The sequence below is a fragment of the Vombatus ursinus genome, unplaced genomic scaffold (assembly GCF_900497805.2).
Source record: "Vombatus ursinus unplaced genomic scaffold, bare-nosed wombat genome assembly UNPS02014845.1, whole genome shotgun sequence".
Taxonomy (NCBI): Eukaryota; Metazoa; Chordata; class Mammalia; order Diprotodontia; family Vombatidae; genus Vombatus; species Vombatus ursinus.
In genome coordinates this window covers 2,187,765-2,208,460 of record NW_020954623.1, presented here as the reverse complement: position 1 = coordinate 2,208,460, position 20,696 = coordinate 2,187,765, and the positions used below count along the sequence as shown (strand labels likewise).

Here is a 20,696-nt window from a genome sequence, read left to right as displayed (position 1 = left end):
AAAGTGGAGTGGAGCCCGTCCTCTCGGGTTGCAGCAGCAGCAGCAGCAGCAGGCAGGCAGGGAGGGAGACAGGAAGGGAGGGAGGAAGGCAGGCAGGCAGGCAAGAGTGAGAGATCTGAGGAGCTCTTGGGCAAGGGAGGCAGGCAGGGAGGGAGGGAGGGAGGGAAAGAGGGAGGGAGGGAGGGAGGAAAGGAGGGTGGGAGGGAGGGAAGCAGGCAGGCAGGCAGGCAGGCAGGGAGGCTGGGAGGCGGGCAGGCGGGCTGGGTTGGGAGCGCTGGGCTCCCCATATATGGCTCTGTCCCCGCCCCGCCGACGTCAGGATCTGACAGCGCTGTTCCCGTGGGTCTAGAGTTTTGGCTCCCGGGAAAGGTTCCATTCCTAGGGGAGAGAGGGCTGAGTTTTGTGCGCTTCCATCCATTCTGCGAGACGCTCAAGGCCCCTCCAGCCACCTCTCCTGTGTCCAGGAGCACCTCGGCGGTAATCATTTTTTCGTTTATTTGTCTTCTGGAGCAGGCGAGCCGAGCCAGAAGTGGTCGATTCCGCAGTGTCCGGAAGCTTTTTGGACGCCGCTGGACGGGCATGACACCACACTGAGGTCTCCCACAAACAACAACAACCACGACAATATTTATTCTTTTGCAAGACGCACATTTCCGGCGCCGGCGCCACCGCTTTTTGCCCCTTTTCTTTTCTTTCTTCCTTTTTCTTCTTCGTCTTTTTTAAAACAATCTTCAACAGCCGTAAAAATAACAGCCACCGCCGTAGCAGCAGCAGCAGCCGTCCAGGTTGCCCGGCGGCTGTGGGGTGCGGGCACAGGCTGCCCGAGAGGCGCGCGGAGCGGGCAGCTTCTATGTGGGGCCGGCCCCGGACACACTGAAGAAGGGAGCGAGGCTCGGAGCGGGCTCTTCTCCCGCCGATCGCACGGAGGGAACGAGGCGGCCCCGACACCCTTCCATTGCCGGCGCCCGGGAGCGAGAGCGCAGCGGGCAGGCGAGAGAACTAGCCCGAGAGGGGGAGACACCCGGAGTCCCCCGAAGCTGCCCTGCCCTGAGTCTCACCCCTTCTGGCCAGGAGCTGCCGCCGCCCCCGTTTGTGTTCATGTTTGGGATTCAGGAAAATATACCCAGAGGCGGGACGACCATGAAGGAGGAGCCGCTGGGCAGTGGCATGAACCCGGTGCGCTCTTGGATGCATACGGCTGGGGTGGTGGATGCGAACACGGCCGCCCAGAGGTACGCGTGCCCAGCGGCCGGCTGGGGTCCCCCTCTGTGCCTTCCCTTCCTCCCGCGTCCCGTGCCTCGTCTTGCCTAGCGGTCCCCTTGCCTCGGCTCCTTTCCCTTCCCTCCCCTCTCCTTCGCGGCTCCCGGCGCCCAGAAAGCCCGTTTGTCCGAGCTGCGGCTCGCTTCCCTCCCGCCTCCAGCCCGGCCACCTCGCAGCGCCTCTCCCCTGCTACCCCAAGCCGCCACACCGCTAAGGAGGAGGCCGAGGCCGAGGCCGAGGCCGAGAGGAGAGCGAGGCTGCTTTCCGACTCCCAGGAGCCGCAGCTGGGGCAGTCGCCCGCCCCAGCCCGGCCTCGGCAGTGCCCCTTCGTCCACCTCTCGCGGCCCCTTCCCTCCCTCGCTCCCGTCGGTGCCTCGGCAGTCCCTGCTTCCCAGCCCTTCTCACCGAGACGTTGTCTTGTTTTCTCCCGCAGCGGTGTGGGGCTGGCTCGGGCACATTTCGAGAAACAGCCGCCTTCCAATCTGAGAAAATCCAATTTTTTCCACTTCGTCTTAGCTCTGTACGACAGGCAGGGGCAGCCGGTGGAGATCGAAAGGACAGCTTTTGTGGACTTTGTGGAGAAAGAGAAAGTAAGTTGGCTGCAGTTCGCCGGTCCGGGGTGGGGTGGGGGTGGGAGCCCAGTTCAAGCTGGCTGAAATTGATCAGGGATCATTTTCACTGAGCCAAGCCCTGGGAAGCCCTAAGTACTCCAGAGGCGCCTGGACCACGTGTAGGCGGGCAGGCGAGCAGGCAGGCGGGCAGGCGGGCGGGCGGGCAGGCGGGGTGGCGTCTCCCTGCTTGCCGAGAAGCAGAACAGGCGCTCGGCCTCTGCAAACCGAGCCGAGCCGGGCCAGGCCGGGTCGAGCTTCGTGTCCTCAGGAGGCAAGGAGGAAGGGAAAGGAAGGAAGAAAAAAGGAAGGAAGCAAGCAGGCAAGGAAGGAAGGAAGGAAGGAAGGAAGGAAGGAAAGAGGTCTGGAAACTTAGCAGGGTCCCCTTCGCCTCCTTCCTTGAGCCCGAGAGAGCAAAAAGCAAGCTGAGGTTTTGTACCAGGAAAAATGACATCACCAGTGTTTCCCAAAGTGGTTCAGCTAGGGAAAGATTGAGCCCTTGGTAGGCTGGGGGACTTCGGTCCTGGAGACGAAAGGCAGGCTAGGCAGCAGGAGGAAGCCGCCTGCCCGCCCTCTCAGAGCATTTCTTTCTCGTTATTTCCAGGAGCCGAACAACGAGAAAACCAACAATGGCATTCATTACAAACTTCAATTGTTATACAGTAACGGTGAGTAAGTAGCCGCTGCCACTTCCCTGCCCCGCCTGCACCCCTCGCTGGTCCTCCCTCTTTCTCGGGCTGATTTGAAAGGGTATAAAGATTTGGAGATGAAAATTACATGGATGTAAACACGAAATCTTCTCATGGCATAGAAGGAAAACAAAACAGAAGCGATCGATAAGTCGATGGCACTTCACGTGATTAACCGGTTGGTCTTGAAGTAGAAAGTAAAAAGGGAGATCGATATCTGCCCCAGCACAACATCACTTTTAAGTGACTTTTTTCAATTTTGCAAATTAATGTTAATTATTGGGATGAGGGTACTTCCATAAAGCCAGGCATAACTTACTTCTGTGCACCAGGAGGGGGAAAACTCAGGAGATATATCAGAAACAGGGAGAAGACGACTTTGGGATTTTTAACTTCTTGCTGGTCTATTTTGCAAAAATCAAAGCTCACATTGAGGGACCTCCAGAGCAGAGCAATCTGCCCCCCAAAGCTTGCTTGGCAGGGGAGCGTGCCCCAGACTCCCAAAATGCCAGGGTTAAAGTGTTTGAGGGTTTCACCAATTAAGGAGTAAGGCTTAACCATCCTGGTCTGTTACTGAAATTGTCCTAAATTTGGAAACAGCTTGGGAGCAGCGGGAAATTGACTAACTTCATCTATCTATTACACCCTTCCAGGGCTTTCCTTCTCGTCATTCTGATGAGCCTTTCTCTCTCTCTTTCTCTCCATTTTTTTTTTCTTGCAGGAGTTAGAACAGAACAGGATTTGTATGTTCGTCTAATAGACTCGATGACCAAACAGGTGAGAAAATTTCAGTTTTACAGCGGTCTGAACTACTGTGCTTGTCTTTTCCCCTCCTTCCCTAGTCAAGGGCCCCATTTTATTTGCTTTTTTCGTTTCGTTTCCTTGACGGACTAATTAGAACACCATATTAATTGGGATATTTGTAGAGAGCGGGGGAATCGTTTCTGGAGTTCCTGGAGCAAAGCTCTATGTATTTATTAAGGGGTCTGTTATTTGAGCCAAATTTTATCATAATGAATTTTAGTAATTAATATTGGACAGGAGAATGCTACTCTGCCCCCTCCCCATTTGTGCCTAATGTTCTCTCCATTTAGAGAATGAATTCCTTTCCCTGGATTTTTTTTTTCCATAACAAAGGCAACTCTTTTCCAAAGTCCTTCCAATTGGACTTGATTAGCTCCTTTTTTTTTTTTTTTCTGCTCCTGTTCCAATGTGATGGTCTAGTAACAGGAGACGTTTGTTTGGATTTAAAAGTTAAATGTGTTGAGGTGAAAAGTCATCTTGTTCTCCTCTAGTCCATACTCACCTCTCAGCCCCCCATCTCCATAATTCAAACTCTCAGCTCCAGGGGTCACCCACAGTCGTCCATTTCTCTGAGACCAGCCTCCGTTTGTCATAGCTTGTAAATAACAGAATCAGGAGCAGGTTCTTATTAAATTATTGAACCTGTCTTGGCCAACTTTTCCGATGCTCACTAGAGTTATCTGTAGAACTCTCCTGGAACTGAATCCAGGGAAGCGTTGTTGCTTTTGTTTTTTCTGAATGTTCCACTTCTGTGGAAGTGGGGGGGGGGAAGGGAGGGCTTCCCCTCTCCCCATCCAGCTGCCTCTTTTTCTTTTAAAGAAACATTTTTTTCAGTTTTGTCCGCTAACGTTTCTAAGAAGCTTAGCCCAATATGTAGCCGCAGACTTTCTTCCCCCTCCATTTAAAACGCCCTTCCAAGTTGGAATTCCTGCTTGGAAGGAAGAGAAGCACCTTCAATTTGGAGGCTAACTTGAAGAATTCTAAGCTAGATAGAGAAGACTTGTGTATCCTATCCATTCTGCCTGCACTTAGGTTTCGGGCTTTATTTCTCTTAAAACTAGTTTAGCCTTCCCTTAGCACCCTATCGGGTCAGCAGTGAATGCCTGTAGGGTTAAGTAAGGCAGCCCGGTCTTCCCGGAGAGTCTGGCAGTCAGGGCAGGCACTGCGCCCGGCTCAGACAAAGAGCAGAGGCGGGTCTTGCTTTCTGGGGGTGTCCGGAGGCCCCCTCCCCCTCTCGGTCCGGGGTGCTCCGGCAAGGCCACTGTGGGCTGCTCTCCTGGGGAGAGAAAGATCAGCTAAATGTTTTCACAAATCTCTGCCTCCTCATTGAGAGCCTTCTTTCTGTCTGGCAGCTCCAAGTTTCCCGGCTGCTGCAGAAAGAAGCTCGGGCGAGCTTCCCTCGTTAAGGACACTTTTATTGTTCGTCCAGCGGAGCCCCCCCCCCCCCCCCTTTCCTAACCTTTGCTGGATAAACAGCGCTGAAAATCAGGGCATTTAATCTCCCTTTACTGACGGGGGAAAAATCTCCCAGTAACTGATCAAAGAGTCAATGGCGCTGAACCGACAGTTCATGGATTTCTGTTTGTGCTACAAAATAAAAAATAAATCAAATATAAATACGGGGGTTCATCAGAGGGGAGGAACAAATGGCAGAAGGGATGCTGCGGCGCCTAGAGCCTGCTGGCAGCGGTCAGGCATCAGGCCGCCTGCCTGCTGGCAGCTAGGGAGGGGCGCAGAGCCTTTCGGGGGCGCCCCAGTTAATATTTGGGTACAAAGCTGCTTGGGGGTGACGAGAGCCCAGACCCGAGGGGCTCCCTGGGGGCCCAGGCCAGACACTCTGAAGTCTCCTCACCTATTTTTGTCCACCCTAAAGTGAACCCCAAGCGTCAAGAGTGCCTGGAAAGGTTCGAAGTCATTTCCAGCTAGTTTCCAGGGTGGCGGCTTTGGCCGATAGCGAAGGGAAGCAGGCAGCCAGGCAGCCAGGCAGCCAGGCAGGCAGGCAGGCAGGCAGGCAGGCAGGCAGGCAGGCAGGCAGGCAGGCAGGCAGGCAGACAGGCAGGCAGGCTTCCTCCTCTCCGCCTTCCTGGGGCATTTGCTGCAGGGAACTGACTAGCTCCAGTCCTCTGCCCTCGCCCACTCCTTCCAGCTTCTCTCAGTTCTTAACCTTCCTTTTCCTCTGAGCCTCTGGCCCCTTCCTTTTGCCCCGCGCCCGTGGTTTGGGCTTGGTTTGTCCTCTGAGAAGTTCGCTACGGGGGCAGAGAAAGGCTGCAGCGGGCGCGGAGGTGCTGGGGGCCGGGGCCGGGGCCGAGAGCAGCAGGCGGGCAGGCAGGACGGCCGGCTGTCGGCCTTGCAGCCTCAGCAGCTGCAGGAGAAGCGATGAGGGGTGGGGGGGAAGGCTCAGGCCGGCAGGCTGGGCAGCTTCCCAGCCCGGCCCGGCAGGCAGCTTCAGGGCGGCCAAGAAGGCGGCTGTCACGGGCCCCGGCGGCTAGGCTGGGGCTCTCCAGAGGACATCCAGGCTTTGAAGGAGGGGCGGGGGAGAAGGTAAGCAGGGAGTGGGGTGCGCAGGCAGACAGACGGACAGATCGACTGACGCGGAGGCTCTGCGGAGGGCTGGTGGGGAGAAGCAGCAGAGGGGCTGAAACACGGGCAAGGCAGACTGGCAGGGAGGGAGGCAGGGATCGGGCATCCGGAGGGGCAAGGGGCGGGGGGCTACCCGGGGAGGCCGGTCAGGCAGAGCGCGCCCCCAGTCTGGGCAGGCGACCGAGTGAGGGACGAGGCGCACCTCGAGTTTCCCACCATCTGTTAGAGTCCATGCTCAAAAGCTACTCAAGCGTGGGCCCAGACACTGCCGCCTTTTTACCCAAGAAAAATCATTGTTAGCAGTTTCAAAATAAACACCAGATTGGCCATTAGCACTTTGTTCCCAAATATCATCCGATAATAACCACATTGCTGGCGCGAGCTTCTGGGGTTCCTCGGGGTGTTTGAGGGCTTTGGGTGGTGGGCTGGGTGGGCTTCCCTCTCGAAAACAGTTCCTGAGGTAGGTACTCCCACCAGACCCTCTACCTGGGTGCCCTGCTCCGTGCGCTCTGAGAGCGCCGCCGCTGGTGCGACTAGAGCCCAGCAGGCCCCAGTACTTGGGTGCGACCAGCTCTGGGGATCCGTAGGGGCGCCCCGCACCCCGTCTGCCTGCCTGCCTGCCTGTCTGTTCGTCTGTCTGTGGCAGTGGCTCAGCAAGGTTGGCCCAGGCCTGACGATGGCAAGGCAGTAGCTGGCCACTTTTACAGGCAGCCTGGCGGCTTTGGCGAAGACAGGCAGGGATAGATAGTCCATGGCTGCCCAAGCAACGAAGACCCCGGGGGCAGGAAGCCTGCATTGCCTCAAAGCTGGGCAGGGGGAGGGGGAGGAGGAAATGTGTGCTGCGGCCAGGAGAGATTCCCACCTCTGGATAATTTCAGCTGGTGTGAGCAAAGGTTCAGAGTCGCAATTCGAACTTGGGAGAGGCTGAGCCCTGCGAACGGGGATTTCTCAGCAGTGCTCTTAAACCAAAGCAAAGCAGAACACTACTACTACAACAAAACCCAAACCGAAAACCTGCCCCGCCCGGGCCAGGCCTGAGCAGCTCCAAGGTGACGGCACTAATGTTTCCTTTGGTGCTGTTAGTTAATCCAAACCCCAGGGGGTGTATAAAGTATACTACTAATGCCTCTAATTGGAATAACATGTTACCACAAAATTGTTTTCCTATCTTAAGTATTTTCCCCTCTTTCTCGGAGGTGCGGTAGTAGCAGCATTTCTGCCTGAGCTCTTACAAAATGTAAATTGAAAAGCAGCTTAGACAATGGCCACGCCGTTCCACCCAAGTGGAAGGGGGCCCTATCCAAGTGGGTCCCCGCAGGGAAAGGCTGCGGGCTGCAGAGGCTGCAACGACCAGGCACGCATGCAAGCATGCAGAGGGCGGGCGGGGCCAGGGCTGGCAAGGAAGCGAGGAACTGCAGCCTGAACAAGTTGATTTGCAAACATTTTTTTGGAGTAAACTTTCTCTCTGATGCCGGTGGGAACGAGGCGACTGTTGGTTACTCGGCTCAAATTTCCAGCCCGGGAGACCAAGGAGAGGTAAAACGCCTCCAATTAGGAGATCTGAATTTTCAATACCAACAAGGAAATTTCGGGTACTGTCATTCTTCTGGAGTTGGGGGGCGCTGGCTGAGCAAAGGACTGAAGGGAACCTGGCCTTCCCCCAGCTCCGGCCTTCTGCCAGCTCGGGCTGACTCTAGGACTCTTCTTCCTTTCCGTGGCAAAGAGGGAAAGAGAAGGGGAGAGAAGGGAGAATGAGAGAGGGACCAAACCGTGGTGTTGACAAATTGGCCCTTGACAGGTAACTAAAGTGTGAAATAGAGAATTAAACATTGCGTTTTCTTACTTAAAATTTTAATGCTCTCCACGTGCCACGTGCACCTGCCAGAGAAGGGAGGAGGCCTCCGCCTTCTTCTGCCTTCTTTCTCCCTCCTTTCTCCCTTCTCTTCCTTCCTCCTCCTCTTGCAGCAAATGCATGTTGGAAACGCGCAGAGAAAAGCCCAGCTCCGGGGACCGGGACCCCGACGGGGCGGGCAGTTTAGCCCTGATCTGACCCAGCTTTTCCCTTCTGCGTCCCATGGTGTGCTCTGGCTGTGCCACCAGGCCTGGATCCCTGCGTCCTAACAGCCCCTCTCTCTCCTTGTCTCGCGCAGGCCATCGTGTATGAGGGGCAAGACAAGAACCCCGAGATGTGTCGCGTGCTCCTGACTCACGAGATCATGTGCAGGTGAGCGAGCAGCTGGGACAGGAGCGGGAAGCCCCCGTGGTGGTCACACCGAGGTCAGCGTCGGGCTTTCACTGCCCCTGGACGGGTCGCGCCCTGCTCCAACAACCGTCCCTGGAGGAGCCCAGCTCCGCGAGTTTGCGCTCTCTGCGCTGGCCCCCTAGGGCCGGGGCTTGGGCCCCACAGTTTCGGGGCAACTCCGGGGCCTGGGGTCATATGAGCGCCCTGCATTCTTTTCTCTGATTCTCTGCCTTCCCTGGGCTTTGAGCGAACCACTGGCCTGAACAGCAGGATGAGTAGAGACCCTCTGAGCATTTCGGCTAGGGACGCTGACTCTTGAGGCCGCCCGAATTGGCCGTGCTCCTGCGGCAAGCATAGTCCAAAATGGAAACCGGCCCTGGAGGAGGCAGGCCAAGAGGGGATTGGGGGGTGAGGGTGGCTGCTGCCAGAGGAGGCCGCGGTCCCTACCTTTCCCCCACTCTCCTTCCCCCATTCCCTTCCTCCCCTCCATCACTGCCTCCCTCCCTCCCTCGCAGCCCCAGCCAGGCAGGCCCGAGGTGATGGGCGCTTGTCTGTTATTGACAAAAAGGAAACTCTTTTGTCCTTATTACAGGGCTCCTGTATGTGCGAATGGGATTGTGCTCCTCTCAGTTAACCTCTTCCCTGGAGCAGCGATGCATTGTTCGCATTGTTGTTAGAGAGCACGCACGTTGCTCGAGATCTGTGTCAGAAGAGCAATTTCCCACCTGTTTTTTTCCTAACTACCGCAAGAGTTTCACCCCTACATGGCAAATAAAAATGCATCATTGACTTTGTATGTGTGGCATGTGAAATATAGTTGCAAGGAATAATCAGGGAGGCTTTGCCTGCTTGCAGGCTCCAGTAACAGGCTGTAGACTCTAAGGGGCATCCTCTTCCTTGCTATGGCGTGCACTGCCTCGGTGCCATTTCTGAGCAGACGTATTGTTACAGCACTAATATACAAAAGCTGACTTTTTCTCATATCAGGTAATAAATATAAATTACAACCAATAAAGTGGAATTTCTTTATTATCCACTTCTGCATGTTCTGCAATTAACATACAGAGTGCACAGATGTGATTTAAGCTGTAAGTGGAAGACTGTAGACTTTCTTTAATCACTTTAGCTGTCAGGTTTAAAAGGCTTTATATACTTTGCCTACCATATGGTGTTAATTTAGCTAATTTAGACATGTAACCATTATACAAGTATGCTTTTTTAAAATGCAAGTAGCATAACATTTTTGTTTCATTTCTGCTTTAATTAAAGTTCCAAGAATGGAGTTAAGGTAGGCTTAAAGAAGGAACAATGGAAGTTTGCGAGAGCCTGATGCATGCTTTTGTGGTTATAATTAATAAATGCCCAAAAGAAATATTGGTTGAAGGTGGCATCTTGCATCTTTCCCAGAAATAACAGCTTGACAATTAGAGGTAAACAAAAGCTAAGGCTGTGAAAAGTTATTCCCAAGCCTCCTGCCTTTCCTTCTTCTCAGTTCACTGCAAAGACAAACACCACAACATGGTTTCCATATTTTAGCATCCCAATTTATGTAGTTGTTTCTGAGTAGCTCCCTCAGCCTATTCGGGGTAACTGTGCTCAGCTTTGCACCTTCAGGAAAAAAAAAAGTTGAGTTGCTAGTATTGATGCCAAACAGTTGCACTTGTGAAATTTATTTTTGGGGAAATATATATATATATATATATATACACATATATATATATGTATATGTATATAAACAAATATAAAATGCCTATTTGGTTAACTCCTACCACTGTACTGTGAAGTATTGCTCCAAATGCTCCCCTAAGCCAGGAAGAACTGGTCATATATTAAGACAATTCTTTTTAATTGATCAACAGCCGATGCTGTGACAAGAAAAGTTGTGGCAATCGAAATGAGACCCCTTCAGACCCTGTAATCATTGACAGGTAAGAACGGTTTCTCTTTTCTCTTGTGATGCCTCTCTCTGCTTTGCTTTTGGAAAAAACAAACAAATAAACAAACAGGCAGAGAGACAGAAAAACTTTGCTCGCCTTGGTCTCCAGATCCTCCGTGGTTTTCAGCCTGCTATTGAGTTCATTCTGTGCACTGCACCATTTGTTGTCTTCTTGTGTTATCATGCACAGGTGGGTTGACTTGGAAACCTGGTGGTTCACTCTGTGGGGATTCGGTAATTGCTAGCGAGTTGTCAAGGGAAGCAGTTTCATCTGCCACTGCTCTCACTGTGAGCAGCACTTTATGCCTAGAGAGTTCCTGGCTTTAAACCCAGAGATATGTCATAAAATGCTTTTTGCTAATTTGTTAACAAGTATTTCATTTTTGCATTATTTTTGTCATGTGCATTGTCCTGAGTGGAGACCTGGGCAGGAGCGCCGTCATTGTGACTTAGCCTTAACATGGATTTATTCTACTATCAATTAGTTTCGAAATATATCCTAATTTTTCTTCAATTGAGGATGTCATTTGATGTCAAATAGCAAATATGTAACTAACAAACCAAAGTCGTTATAAGTGAAACGAAAAGCACTTGCTAGTGATTGATTTCTCACATCAGTTTGGAAAACTCAGTTACCTTAGGCTATTCTTTGTGCTTCTCATTCCCCAGTCTGCTGTTTTCTGGATTCCAGTGACAAAGTTGCATTTTTTCAGGTGCTGGTTATGTGCAGACAGTGGCTGTTGTGTATTTGGGATCACAGAAAGAGCTTGCAGGCAGTGGTGGTGTTCACGACAGTGGCCTGGGTAGCAGGCCGAGTGCTTGACAAGATGGTGGCAGCTTCCAGGCTAGTAGGGCCTCGGTTGGAGCTTTGGAAATTGGTACTGTCCTCCTCTAGCCCGTGGGAGGTGTACATAGGACACCGGTTTGGTGAAAGGGAGGTTTAGTCTGTTTGGAAGAAGGGTTGGATTTCAGCAGCTTTCATTACAAAGTTATCTTTTGATCATGAACTTTGCTGTCCAGTGCCTGAAAAATTAAACCCAGAAAAGTCCATGAGTTAAGCCTAAAGAAATATGCCCCACCAGTGGAGAGCAATGCTAATGTTTAACTAGCTGAAATAGCTGTTTGCTTAACGGAGAATGTTCGGTATCTGACAGAAGGGACATCTCTCTTATTAGTAATCAAATAAGGCTGACCAGTTGTTGCCATCACTCTGAGATTGTGTCAGGAAATGGAGAACAAGTTCAGCACTTTATAGAACTCCAACGACGAGAATCAATATAATTATATTTGTCTTTAGTGTTTTAGCTCTGGAAGTCATAAAGCCAGTCATTGCTGCCTTGCGATTGGGTTTCTTTTCTTTCTTGTTCTTTTTCCTTTTCCTTTTTTTTTTTTTTATTGGCTAAAAGTGTTTAGCAGTATTGGAATCTCCTTTGAATAGATGATGCTTTGAGGACAGGCACCCAATGTTTTTAATATAGATTCATGGATGTATTTCATCTTTCAAGACGTTTCAAATGTATATGACATATAGAAACTTAGAAGTTTATTTGCTTTGAAAATGGGGAATTTTTGCATACCACAAAATATTGAGTTGAGAAGATGATTCAAGCCTTTTTTCAGGTTACAGGGTTGCATCAGAAGTCAGTTTGGATTTGAGGAACACCGTCGATGTGCACTGGCGTTTGATATTAATGCATTTTATCACTTTATTTATGATATTTTTTTATGACACAAGACAATTTTTTTAGCTAATAGTGGAAAAGACCCATCCTCCCCAGCTGTTTTTCAGTGAATGAATGGAATTCTTTTTATTTGCAATCAGAATGAATTAATTAAAATATATAGGCTCAATGTCCTGTACTCCCATAAGCTAAGAGAACTGTGTTATCATTTGATATTCTAGAAGCACTAGAAGAGGGGGGAAATAAAAAAAAAACATTTGGTTAATGGGTTTACCATGTTTATTTGAATAAGGAAGATTGAAACTCCATTTACGCCTGGCATAAATGCTTTAGAGAGCTTAATTATTGATGAAAAATCTGCTCTGCTTCTAAATTTAAAGATATGACAATTTTATAGGAATTTTAATCACCTCCTGCATTAGGAATTTTAAGGTAGGGATAGTTTTTATGGAATGAAAACTGGAACTTGCATATTTAGCATTCTGAAGAGAGCTGTCATTTATAGCGACCAAATACTATTAACATTTGGCTGTGTGTTGTAAATCCCCAAGAAGTGATTTTTCGGCATTGCTACAATCTCCAGTTCGAGGTACATTTTTGAAAAGTTGAAGAATTTAGTGTTCATTAGGGCAAATGGGGGTAAAAATCAGGGAAAGAAAATGAGACTTTTTTGGAAGGCAGCTCTCTCCTTAGTGAGGGACTTCTGTAAATGCAATATTTTGAGTTCTGGCTGATGGTGGTTTTTAGAGTTCCTGGTCCCGCCTACAATCCATTGCTCCTGGTGCAAGCCTGAGCTATGTTCATTCTTGAGCATCATAGAATAGGACAGCCCATCCGATTGGAGGCTCCCATTCACAGGCCTGCATCAGCTAAGGCATCTCTGGGTTATTTGGCTTAGGAGAGATGTGCCACCCAGTCAGTCCTACGGGTCTTTAGATCCATCTAGGAGGTTTTGACCAGATAAAGCAGATCTGTCCCGAGGATATGAACCAATAATTTAAACTTGAATTGAGATCAATGGGCCCATTTTTGCTGGAGCTCACGTTAATATTCCTCCTGTAAGTCAGAGGTAGTTTGGTTTTATTTTGTTTTGGGCTTCGGAGAACAGAAAAGAAAGATCCAGTCTCTTTCTAGGGTAATCACATTCTATAAATTGTAAATGCCTCTCATCAATTCATTACATAATTTAGTTTAGTTATCTTTTGGAAGCATTCCATTCAGATGGAAGGCCCTTCAGATAATCTACAATACTACCCCCACACACACACCCCAAAAAGGGGGGGGGAGAAAAAGTTAAAATGCACCCCATTAGAAAATCCTTTTAATTTATTATAAATGTTCCATTGGCTAAAATTATTTTTTCTCATTAAACAACGCTAGAAATATAACTTCTAATCATGCCTTAAATATCATTCTACTCCAGCATATTTTAAATGACATTATAACCAGTGTGGGAAAAAAAACACAAAGAAATGAAACAGAAAATTGTATAGTAAGAAAGTGTGGTTAAGAAAGGATGGCCCTGAATGAGATTCTCTGGTCATTTTGATTGACCCAGAGAGAAGTTCAGGAAGGCCTTTCACTCTCCTCTTTGTGGTCTTGGTGCAGAGGATGGGAGGGTCATTTTCATAGCAAAATCATGTTTTCTGGGAAAACACCAAAGCAGATGGTCTTCATTAGGGACACCCACCCATTGTCTCCGCAGCCCAAGGATGACTAGATAAATCTCTCCTGTTTCGCCCGTACATTCCAAGGGCTGCAAGTGATTACAAGATGATGCTTCGAAGGCCGGAGGACCACACTGGGGGCACAGGTCCTCTTGCTGGGCCGTCCCCAGCTAGTTTTTTCCTAGAACCAAGGCAAATTCTGGGGAAGGTCCATCCTCTTGACTTCCTTCTCCCTTGTCTGGCTGCTGTGCTGGGAAGGCTTGGGGTCCAACTGTTGAAGACTGAAAAGAATGATTGTGGAAGAAGCCGACAAGGCTAGATTACATTACTATCAAAACATTCAGCGGCAACTCAGTCCCTGGCTTGGGAGCCATGGCAGGCAGGCAGGCAGGCAGGCAGGCAGGCGGGCGGGCAGAGAGCTCCAAGCCTCAGCCTGTGCGCACAGCACACGGAATGGGCTTGCCACAGCCGTGTATTCCTGATGGCATGCTCGGCAGTGCTTTTCCAGATGGTCCTATCACAGGCAATACTGCTAGTTGGCATCTCTGTGGGTAGTAAATGCCCCCTCCCCAATAAATCTGGCATTATTCTATAGAGTTTAGGAGACTTATCATTCCAAGTGTGTCCTACTTTCCTGCATGGAAGCCAGACATCTGTTTATCCCATTTTCTTTCATACAGAGTTTGGAAGAGTCGGAGTTGGGAGTGGGAGGGGGGGATGGTGGGGGAAGAAAAGTTTGGTCATATTTAACAGCTGTTACAAAATTTCAACCCCGTGGGCTCTCAAAATACTTTTCAGCTGACCTCAGATTTTATCCACAATTGACATCGGCTTGTAGGAAAGGAGTGTTTACTTAACCCGCCTTGTGTTTGAGGCCATGTTGTCTGGGGGGCAGTTGGGCAGACCAGTGGGGGACCCAGGCCGGAGCGGGGCCCTCGGACTGTCACCGCTCTTTGGTGGGCACCTCCAAAAGGTGGGGGGGGGCAGGGAGCCCAGACTGATTGGAGTTCTTGGGAGTCCACAGGGTTGCCTTTCACTTCCTGTCACAAAGGTCAAAGAGAGCTGCCCTTTGCTGGCAGGCCTGGCCGCTGAATTATTCATGTCATTGACTTTTTGTCAGCGTTCTCAGTTGCGCTCTGGGACATTTTATTCATTTACCTCATTTAAAGCGCCTTCCTGCACCTGTTCAAGTATTAATATCGTGTAATTTGGGCCTAATGCCGATTTTGCTGAACACTCATTATATTTTTTATTAGCTATATTTCCAAACGATTATGTATGATTATTACCGAGCCTTACAAACAGCGCTGGGCTATTCCCTAGACCTTTACATCTCCTTGTCAGGTTGTTTTCAGAAGCAAGAAGGATAAACATTTGACCAGTCCCAATGTTTTTATTCCAACTCCATGGCCAACCAGAGAACTCCAAGCCTTTTCCCTTATGGCTTTGCGGGAGCGTGATTAAACCCAGCCCCGCAGACACTGTACAAATGCCAGCGTTTATAAGGTCAGCGCTTTTGTTAAAAACGCTATGTAAATGAGGATCTGCAAAAAGGGACATTAAATAAAATTAAATTCATTGTCTTCTTTAATGCCATTTACATTTTGGCTAAGCCCGGGCCTGTCAAGGAGGATTTTTAAAATAATTTTAATTACACATCATTTAGGATCCAAGGTTTTCCATTCAGTAGCATTTGGATAACCTGCAAAACGGAGACTGTTTATTAACTTCTTCGGTGACAGCTTGTCATTTCATCTGCATAATGCAGGGAAAACAGTGCCGTTTAGTGTTAATTTTTGCTTCTCAGTTTTCTTAAAGATGTGTACATAATTCTTGCCGAATGGGCCCCTGCATCTCTCAGCTGCTGCCTCTGCTTTGATTAGTCGTCAGCAAGTGCTAGGCAGTTCAAAGTAGGTTTTAATAAATTGTGACTTCTGTGCTCAGGGAGGGCAGCCCAGAAATGGAACCCTGTATTCCAGTGTCTCCTGCCTTTGCACAGAATGGACAGGGCTGCAAGGGATCTCTTTTTGGCCAGGGTAAATAAATCCTGCCTGACTCTCAAGTGCACCCCTGGAGAGGAATTTGTTTTATTGACAGACAAGCCACCCATGGGGGCCACAGGGGCCAGAAAATGGACCACTTGCTGGACCCACCAGAGTATGGAAAGTGATAAGTTTCCAAATATGGACCAAGGGTTAGAGCTTCGGGTCTACTGGAAATGGTACCACTCTTTCAGTTACAAAGGTAGAAAGAGGAAAGAATCCTAACTTGGTGCATTTATTTTCCTTTTTGTTTTTTCAACCGAAGCCCTGCCCCCCTCCTCCACCCCCTCCCCTCAGGTGAGATCTGCATGTCATCTCTGAATCCTCACCTTGGCAGCAAAAGCAGCAACCTCAACAGGGCTCAGGCTTAATTATGTGGCCTAAGCATTTTGGTTTGGGGATAGTGGGGAGAGGGGCTGAGGTAGGCAGACATCATTAGGTTCAATGCTCAGGCCCCTGTGGGACTTTGGATGGGCCCTGATCAGGAGTCTGCCAGAAGAGGGGGGTGTGTGTGTGTGAGTGTGTGTGTGTGTGTGTGTGTGTATGTGAGTGTGTGAGTGTGCATGAGTATGTATGAGTGTGTGTGAGTGTGTATATGTGAGTGTGTATGTGAGTGTATGTGAATGTGTATATGTGAGTGTGTGAGTGTGTGTGTGCTAGGGTGAGGGGGGGCCTCAGAGGAGCACAGGGCTCCTGGGAATCGGCAGCTCTGAAGCCAGTCCCAGGCCAGGGAACGTTTCTGCCAGGCTGCTGTGTGTTTCTCAGCAGTCTTCTCGCCGTTCCCATGAAGGGAGTGCTGTCTTTGGTGCCATTGTACAAAGGCATAATACACAGCAGGCCTGTGGGGAGGGAAGGAAGCTGGGGGGGAGGGGATTCCAGGGAGGCTGTCAGGAGCCATCGTCCGAGAGGGATTTTGATACAAACCATCCTGGGCTTCTGCTATAGCCTTATCAGGTGAAAAGCAAAGATACTGCCAAGGCCCATAATTTCGTTAGGGTGCCTTTGATGAATTGGATTAGCGTATGGAAAAACCTTCCAAACTGGGAGTTCTGCTCCGTCCACATGCTTCCAGGAAGCCAATAATGACTATCTGAGCAGCAGAAGATAATTAGGGGGGAGGGGGAGGGGCTTGCCCATCAGGGCAAGGAGCAAAGAGGGAGAAACCGGCTAAGGAAACCCTTTCAGCCAGGAGCCCCGGGGCCCAGGGGAGTTGAGGGGGAAGGGAACGTGACTTTCTGGAGCTGGGGGAGGACGGAGCAGGATTCAGGCTCCTAGGGGCCATGGGAGACATGTTGGAGGAGAAGGAAACCCCAGGTTCCAGGAATGGAAACTGTCCTTGCAGATGCCAGGAAGTGATTGACAAGCAGGCCTCCAGGAAGGGAAAAACTCTAGGAGCTTGCTTAACCTGGACTTGGCAAGGCCAGGGCTTCCACTCTAAGAAATGAGAACCATTCACTTGAGTGCGGTGGCCCGAAATGCAGGGAGTGGAGCTTGTTTGTTTATCTTCCTGCAAATCTCTCCAGAAAAGTTGGGGTCCAGACTCGATAGGCTAAGCCATGAGGCTGCCATGAGTCATGTTTTGAAACTGAAAACATGAGTGTGATTCATCCAAACACCCCCCAAAAACCCAGTGCAGACATTTTTGGGCTCAAGGCCTTTGGAGAAGGAGAGGGAGGTCCCTTTCATTACTTCCTTACGATGTGGGGGTGAGCAATGTTCACTAAATTTTAGAAGCTAGAGAAAATGGTGAATGTATGTCGTTTTTAGGCTGAGCTAGTCCTGAACAGTGCCATCATGTTCCAGTGACATTAGTTAATTTAAAATCTCCCCTTCCTTGGCCTTAAGAATTTGTGATAAAGGATAAAAAGGAGAAAAACTTGATTTGAGTCGTTTAGACAATCCCATTGCCCCTTGCCCGTGAGGATGCAGAAATGCAGTGGTTCACCTCATCCAAAGTTTCTCAGCTCAGAAATGCCCAGAAGGGAGCCTGTGCCTGGTGCCGGGAGGGTCTGGGAAAAGCAGCGGGCATCCTCAGAAAACGGTGGTCAGGAGAGTGGTGTCCTTTCCCAATAATTCACTAGGAAATGAGTTTAACATGTGTGGAAAGGAAGGGGTTTACGTTTGTGTTGTTGTAAGACATGGAGCCTAGGCCCAGCGAACGGAAGGAGTCGGCTCCGGCTTGTCTCTAGTGAAAGGCGAAACACGCTTACACATCTGGTGAGAAAGAACAGTTCATTTGCTGAGACAGTCAGCGAGCTTAGCCGCCCCTCCTCCTTTTTTCTCCCTTCCCTTGCCTCCCCTCCCCCTCCTGGCCTCTCTGTCTGTCTGTGTCTCTCTATCTCTTCCCTCCTTTTCTTTCTCCCCCAACTCCATTTTCCCTCAGCTTATATTATTTCCTTTATTCCTTTTTTTCCTCATACAGATAAAACCAATGGCAGGGGGTTGTGTGCAAAGAAACTATGAACAACAACGACAATAAACTTTGGCACTGTTTAACCCGTTAAAAATATGTGACCTTGCGATGAAGAATCGAAATGGGGGGGTACCCACCTCTGGCATGCAAGGTTGAATTTCAAAAGTCACACTTCAGACAATGGCGATATACAAAGCTCCAGGAGCTTCTTTGGGAAACTTTCCATGCCATCCCCCCAAAACAATCATAAGGAGAAGGAGACATAGAGTGTCAGTACATCTGGATGTTAGTGGAATTACTGAAAAATGAATGTTGAGACCTGATCGTGGCTTGGGTGCATGCCGCGGTGACTCACATGTAGTCAGAGAACATAGGTGAATTCTATAGAAGCCAAGCAAGGAACGCCCGGTCCTTCTTCCCAGAGGTCACAGGTCAGGTACTGGGGGTGCCGAGGACTCACTTCAGCTAGGCCTGTGGGGCTGGGGACTGCCCCGAGACTCTGCTTGGCATCCCCTTGCTGCTCCCAAATCCAGCTCTGATAACCAGCCCCTGAGTGTTGGGGCAGGGTTATTAATGCACAATGGAAAGATGGGGATGCCTTGATTTTGTGTAACAACCAGTCAAATTGAATTGGTCTTGGTATTGTGCGGGTTGTCAGGAATGCCCTTTACCAAGCCTAAATTGCTGAGTGTTTCCTCTGCAAATCTGTACAGATTGACTCTGGTTCAAGTGATCTACTTGGATGAATTCCAGTGATCAATTAAAATGGTGGTTGACTTGGAACCATTCTCCAAACTCCACCGGGCCAACACTCATGAGGGGGGAAGACCAGGCGAACTCCCCAAATAAATGCCCTGAACCAGTTGAACAGGCAGCTTGGAGAGGGGGAAAGTGGCCTGCATCTGGGGACCTACCCCGGCTCAGTGTCATTCCCCCTGTGACAGTGAGCTTGGGCAAGTCATGTCATGTCTGAGTTTCAGTTTCCCCCTCTGTAAGAAGAAAGAGGTTGGCCTCCATGATCTTTAATCGCCGGTCCTGTTCAAAATCCAGCGGTGTCTGAAGTTCAGGGCATGGGTCAGGAACCGGCTATCGAGCCCCACCCTTCATTGTTGCCCTCTGCTCTCCTGCAAAGAGTTCAGATGGCCCATTATGGATTTCCTTCTTTAGAAACACTACCATCCTATGTTCCACTTCTCAAAAGGTCTTTGGCGTCCATAGCAAACTCTCACCCTTTTCACCACTGGTTGACTCTTATGTTGTAGTGTTGATCTTTTTGTTTTGTTTTGGGTTTTGGTTTTGTTTGTTTGTTTGTAAGGGGTGGGGTTCTTGAGGCAGTTCGGTGTTTATGGACCTCAGTAGATTTTTTTTTTTTTTTAAATCGAGGCAACTCCTTTACAAAGAGCTGGGAATGGTCCAGTTTTCTGTTCGATACTTCTTTAAATGGTTGCCTGTGACTTCCTGAGTCTCGATTCTCTTAGAAAGTTTAGCATTTTGGAATATTTAACTTTACCCAGGTCACCAAAGAGGATGATTAAATTGTTAGAAAAGCAGAGGTGAGCACCGGGGTATGGAAATGAAATGAATTCCACGTTCTGGGGAGTTGTTGGCTTTTTTAGTTTAATAAATTAAACTACAAATTGTCCTAATTGCCAAACAAAATGTTAGGCCAGCTTTCCCCATCGCTGACAGTAAAACACAACATAAAACCTGCTGAGAGTTATATGTGGGATTTAATAAGAGACAGAGTAATGCAAGCGTTTTTATGGTTAAGTATGAATTCACACCCACAGCATTTGTTCCGCATTAGGAAAGGTTTGTAAATCAGATCAATATGCTTGGATGCTGTGGTCCCTGAGTGGGCTCGCCTATGTCATTCCTTTCTTGATATTTGGTTATTGGAAATGCTGCCAAAGTGAGCGCTCACCATCTATTTCCATTTTCTGAATGAAGCAATTTGTCCTTTGACACAAGAAAGATTGGGTTAGGAAACAAGTAGAGGATTGGATTGGACATGGGGCTAGTCCCAACAATTTGAGGTCATTGGGCACTGATCTGGACAGTGGACAGAAGCCATCAGTTACCTCCAAGATGGACAGTCTGTGCATTGGTCCTTGGCTAGAAAATGGCCCAGGGGAAAGGTGGGATGGATTTGGGAAAATGCTTCCAGGGAAAAAAAGGGGGCCAATAAGTCTCATTTATTAAATTTGACAGGCAGCTTCTAAATATAACAACACTTTCCCCCAAAGATCCTTACTCAGAACAAATAAATGAGTTATGCAAGTTAATAAATGACCATGTTCTCTGCCTGTCCATTGACTACTCTTGGTGGGGTTCACAATAAACCCTTTTGGGGGGCCACTGCCCCAGATATGTGGGTCCTCATTTCATTGCCATGGATAGTGTCTTCTGCCGAGCAAGGCTTAAAATATGAAAAAAAAAAAGTCCGTGGAAACCTCGTAAAGGAAAACCCAACTTGTCCAAATAGGGGGACATCCGCCAGAGCTGCAGAATGTTGCTGGGCTCTCTGGACACCTATGGGTTTGGGAATGTGTTAGAAGAGAGCAGGCCTCTTTTCCCCCCTCTGGAGAAACGGTTCTGTGGCAGCCCCCTCTCCTTGTGGTCTCGACCATATTTATTGGCTCATGGCTATTTGTCATTACAAGGGAACCACTGCCCATGCTTCCCAAGACCTCATTATAATCATTCTGAGCAATTACAGCATCCAGAACCCCACTCCAGTCCAAAACCCATTTGTCCCCATTTATTAGCCGGA

At 49.2% G+C, this 20,696-nt stretch overlaps 1 protein-coding gene across 10 annotated transcripts in view; it reads left to right on the top strand.

Annotated features, from left to right (window-relative positions):
• Positions 1–973: 973 nt before the first annotated feature.
• The window catches only part of EBF3 (EBF transcription factor 3), a 148,076-nt gene continuing 128,353 nt past the window's right edge, over positions 974–20,696 (top strand). For 9 of the 10 annotated variants that reach the window (XM_027840483.1, XM_027840479.1, XM_027840477.1 and 6 more), the window contains exons 1-6: positions 974–1,232; positions 1,694–1,850; positions 2,473–2,536; positions 3,279–3,334; positions 8,092–8,165; positions 10,043–10,111. In XM_027840483.1, coding sequence (XP_027696284.1) covers positions 1,099–1,232; positions 1,694–1,850; positions 2,473–2,536; positions 3,279–3,334; positions 8,092–8,165; positions 10,043–10,111 — 554 coding nt within the window. In that variant the 5' untranslated portion in view covers positions 974–1,098. Of the gene's footprint in view, positions 1,233–1,693; positions 1,851–2,472; positions 2,541–3,278; positions 3,335–8,091; positions 8,166–10,042; positions 10,112–20,696 lie in introns of those variants that run through there. The other variant, XM_027840485.1, reaches the window with a different exon arrangement.